Below are 2407 nucleotides of genomic sequence, written 5' to 3'. Positions count from 1 at the left end.
CATTCAAAATTACTTTAAATTACAAACAAAATCACTGACAATTTTTTTTTGCGATCGTTGCTCTTGCCCGGCGGGCAAATGCAACGATCGCAAAAAAAAAAAAAGATTTATCATTCAAAATTACTTTAAAATCACTGACAAAATCACAGACAATTTTTTTTGTGATCATTGCACTTGCCCGGTGCGCAAATGCAATGATCGCAAAAATGTTTTTATTTATCATTCAAAATTACTTTAAAATCCCTGAAAAAATCACAGACAATTTTTTTTTGCGATCATTGCATTTGCCCGCCGGGCAAGTGCAATGATCACAAAAAAACAAAAAAAAAATTATCACTCAAAATTACTTTAAAATCACCAACAATTTTTTTTTGCGATCATTGCACTTGCCCGGCGGGCAAATCCAATGAGCGCAAAAAAAAAAAGAAATTATTTATCATTCAAAATTACTTTAAAATCCCTGGAAAAAATCACAGACAATTTTTTTTTGCGATCAAGTGCAATGATCGCAATGGGGGGTGGGAAGTGGGGAGAGTTGGGGAACGTTGTACGCATACATCTTCTAAAAATAATATAAACTTAAGAAGAAAAACAGGAATCGGGCAATTAATAACGGTTCATTGCAAAAGAAGAATCAATAAACGATGAGTCATCGAGGATAGAAGAGCTTCAGAGACCAAAATTTAATTTAATCCAATCCAAAAAACACTTTAGTGATCTAGAAGAGAAATTAAATGTTGGCTATTATTTAAATATTAAAAAAAAAATACTATTTGGTGATAAAAACAATGTTACTCGAGAAAGTTATGGAAACGGTTTTCATATTTCTTCCTCTAAGGTGCAGAAAATCCCAAATCATTTAATGAATCTGGAGGAATTAGAGGAAGCATCTGTTTTTCCAGGAATATCTGTCTTTTTTCCCACCAAAATAATGAAAAAAAAAAACAAATTTAAAAGCCAGGTTAGAGGACTGGGCTGATCTATAGTGAGAGGAGAACACCGCAAAAATTAGAAACCAGAGGAAAAACAGATGATCTTCAAATAATTTTCCCGCAAGGATGGGAGAAGGTAATCGCAATCCCCGAGTTTGGAGCAGGATTATAAACATGACAAAGTGAGGAAAAGCTTCTTAAAAAAAAACTATTAGGAATATTTTTTCTCAATGAAATTCAAATATTAAAGAAAATTGACAAATAAAAACAAACATCTTTAGTCCAGAAATCAAAGCAGAAGCAGAATCAAAGCAGATGTGTCAGTTTGAAACCTGGACAGAAACACTGACCCCTTTCACTCCTTTCAGGTCTCCTTTCAGCAGACTGTCCAGAGGAAACGTGATGATGTTGTTCATGTTCTGCAACTGCACAGACAAAGTCAAGTTAAATAAACTGCAGGTCTAAAGTGAACGCCAAGCATCCCTTCATTTATTTATCCAACCAGTTGATACAGCAGAGGATGCAAGCAAGCAGTTTTAATGAGAATAAAGCATCCAGATGCTTTCAGGCTCACCAGGTTCTTAAGGAGCGCCGCCAGCTCTTTGGTGAACACGGCGAACTTGAGGAAGGCGGCACCGAGCTCTCCTTCCACATCATTCATGTAGTTGGAAGCAAACTTCTCCATGGACTGGACATACTGCTCCTCGTTCTCCACGTGAGCTGCGGCACAGAAACACCAAGAACGTCACAGTCGGCACCACAAACGGCAGAAAGACGACGGGAGCTTCGACCGAACCAGGAGGATTCTCGAAGCTGAAGACATTTAAAGATTCTAAAGCAGGAGATTCAATTATAAGGTCAAAAGTAGTGTTGCACCGATGCCATTTTTTAGCCAAGATACCGAACCTGGCTGTGCAGTAAAGGCCGATACCACCTGTTTAAAATTGATGTGTGTGTGTATCTGAAGAACTACAGACTACTTGGATGTAAACTCATTGCCATCATAGCTTAGTCAAGCTGCTGACTACCTTTTTATTGCATATCTGGAATCGGTGACAATAGTTGAAGAAACTTTTTGCTCTCAAAATGGTATCAGTGCCTCATTTTTCGGTACTCGCCGATTCCGATACCACCATTTTAGTGCTGGATCGGGGCCCCGCCTGATGCTGGTATCGGTATCAGGGCAACACTAGTCAAAAGTGCAGATAATATTTAAAAATCTAACTTCTATTAAAGTTAAAATCAAAAGAAAAACACTTCAAATCTGTATAACCTTTTAAATAAAACCAGCATCTGATATTTAATGATTGGGGTCATCAACGTGGTGCCTGAAGGCAGCAAGGGGCCCTCATATGGAAGAGGATTAGGGCCACTGAAAAAAAAATTAAAAAGTTAACTGATTTTTAAATTTATTTCAGTTTAACATGGGAAAAAAGTCAGAATTTTGACTTTCTTCTCAGAATTTTGACTTTTTT

The 2407-nt window shown here is 37.1% G+C and overlaps 1 protein-coding gene across 1 annotated transcript in view; it reads right to left on the bottom strand.

Annotated features, from left to right (window-relative positions):
* LOC107089584 (arf-GAP with SH3 domain, ANK repeat and PH domain-containing protein 2-like) overlaps positions 1–2407 on the bottom strand; it is a 77322-nt gene that overhangs the window by 49161 nt on the left and 25754 nt on the right. Inside the window, exons 3-4 of the mRNA XM_015382468.1 lie at positions 1507–1652; positions 1283–1357 (exon numbers count right to left, since the gene is read on the bottom strand). Of these exons, the coding sequence (XP_015237954.1) occupies positions 1283–1357; positions 1507–1652 (221 nt within the window). The remainder of the gene's footprint in view (positions 1–1282; positions 1358–1506; positions 1653–2407) is intronic.

This window comes from Cyprinodon variegatus, unplaced genomic scaffold (genome assembly GCF_000732505.1).
Source record: "Cyprinodon variegatus isolate N-32 unplaced genomic scaffold, C_variegatus-1.0 Scaffold257, whole genome shotgun sequence".
Lineage (NCBI taxonomy): Eukaryota > Metazoa > Chordata > Actinopteri > Cyprinodontiformes > Cyprinodontidae > Cyprinodon > Cyprinodon variegatus.
Note: the sequence above shows the minus strand (reverse complement) of the source record. Positions and strands in the feature narration are given on the sequence as shown.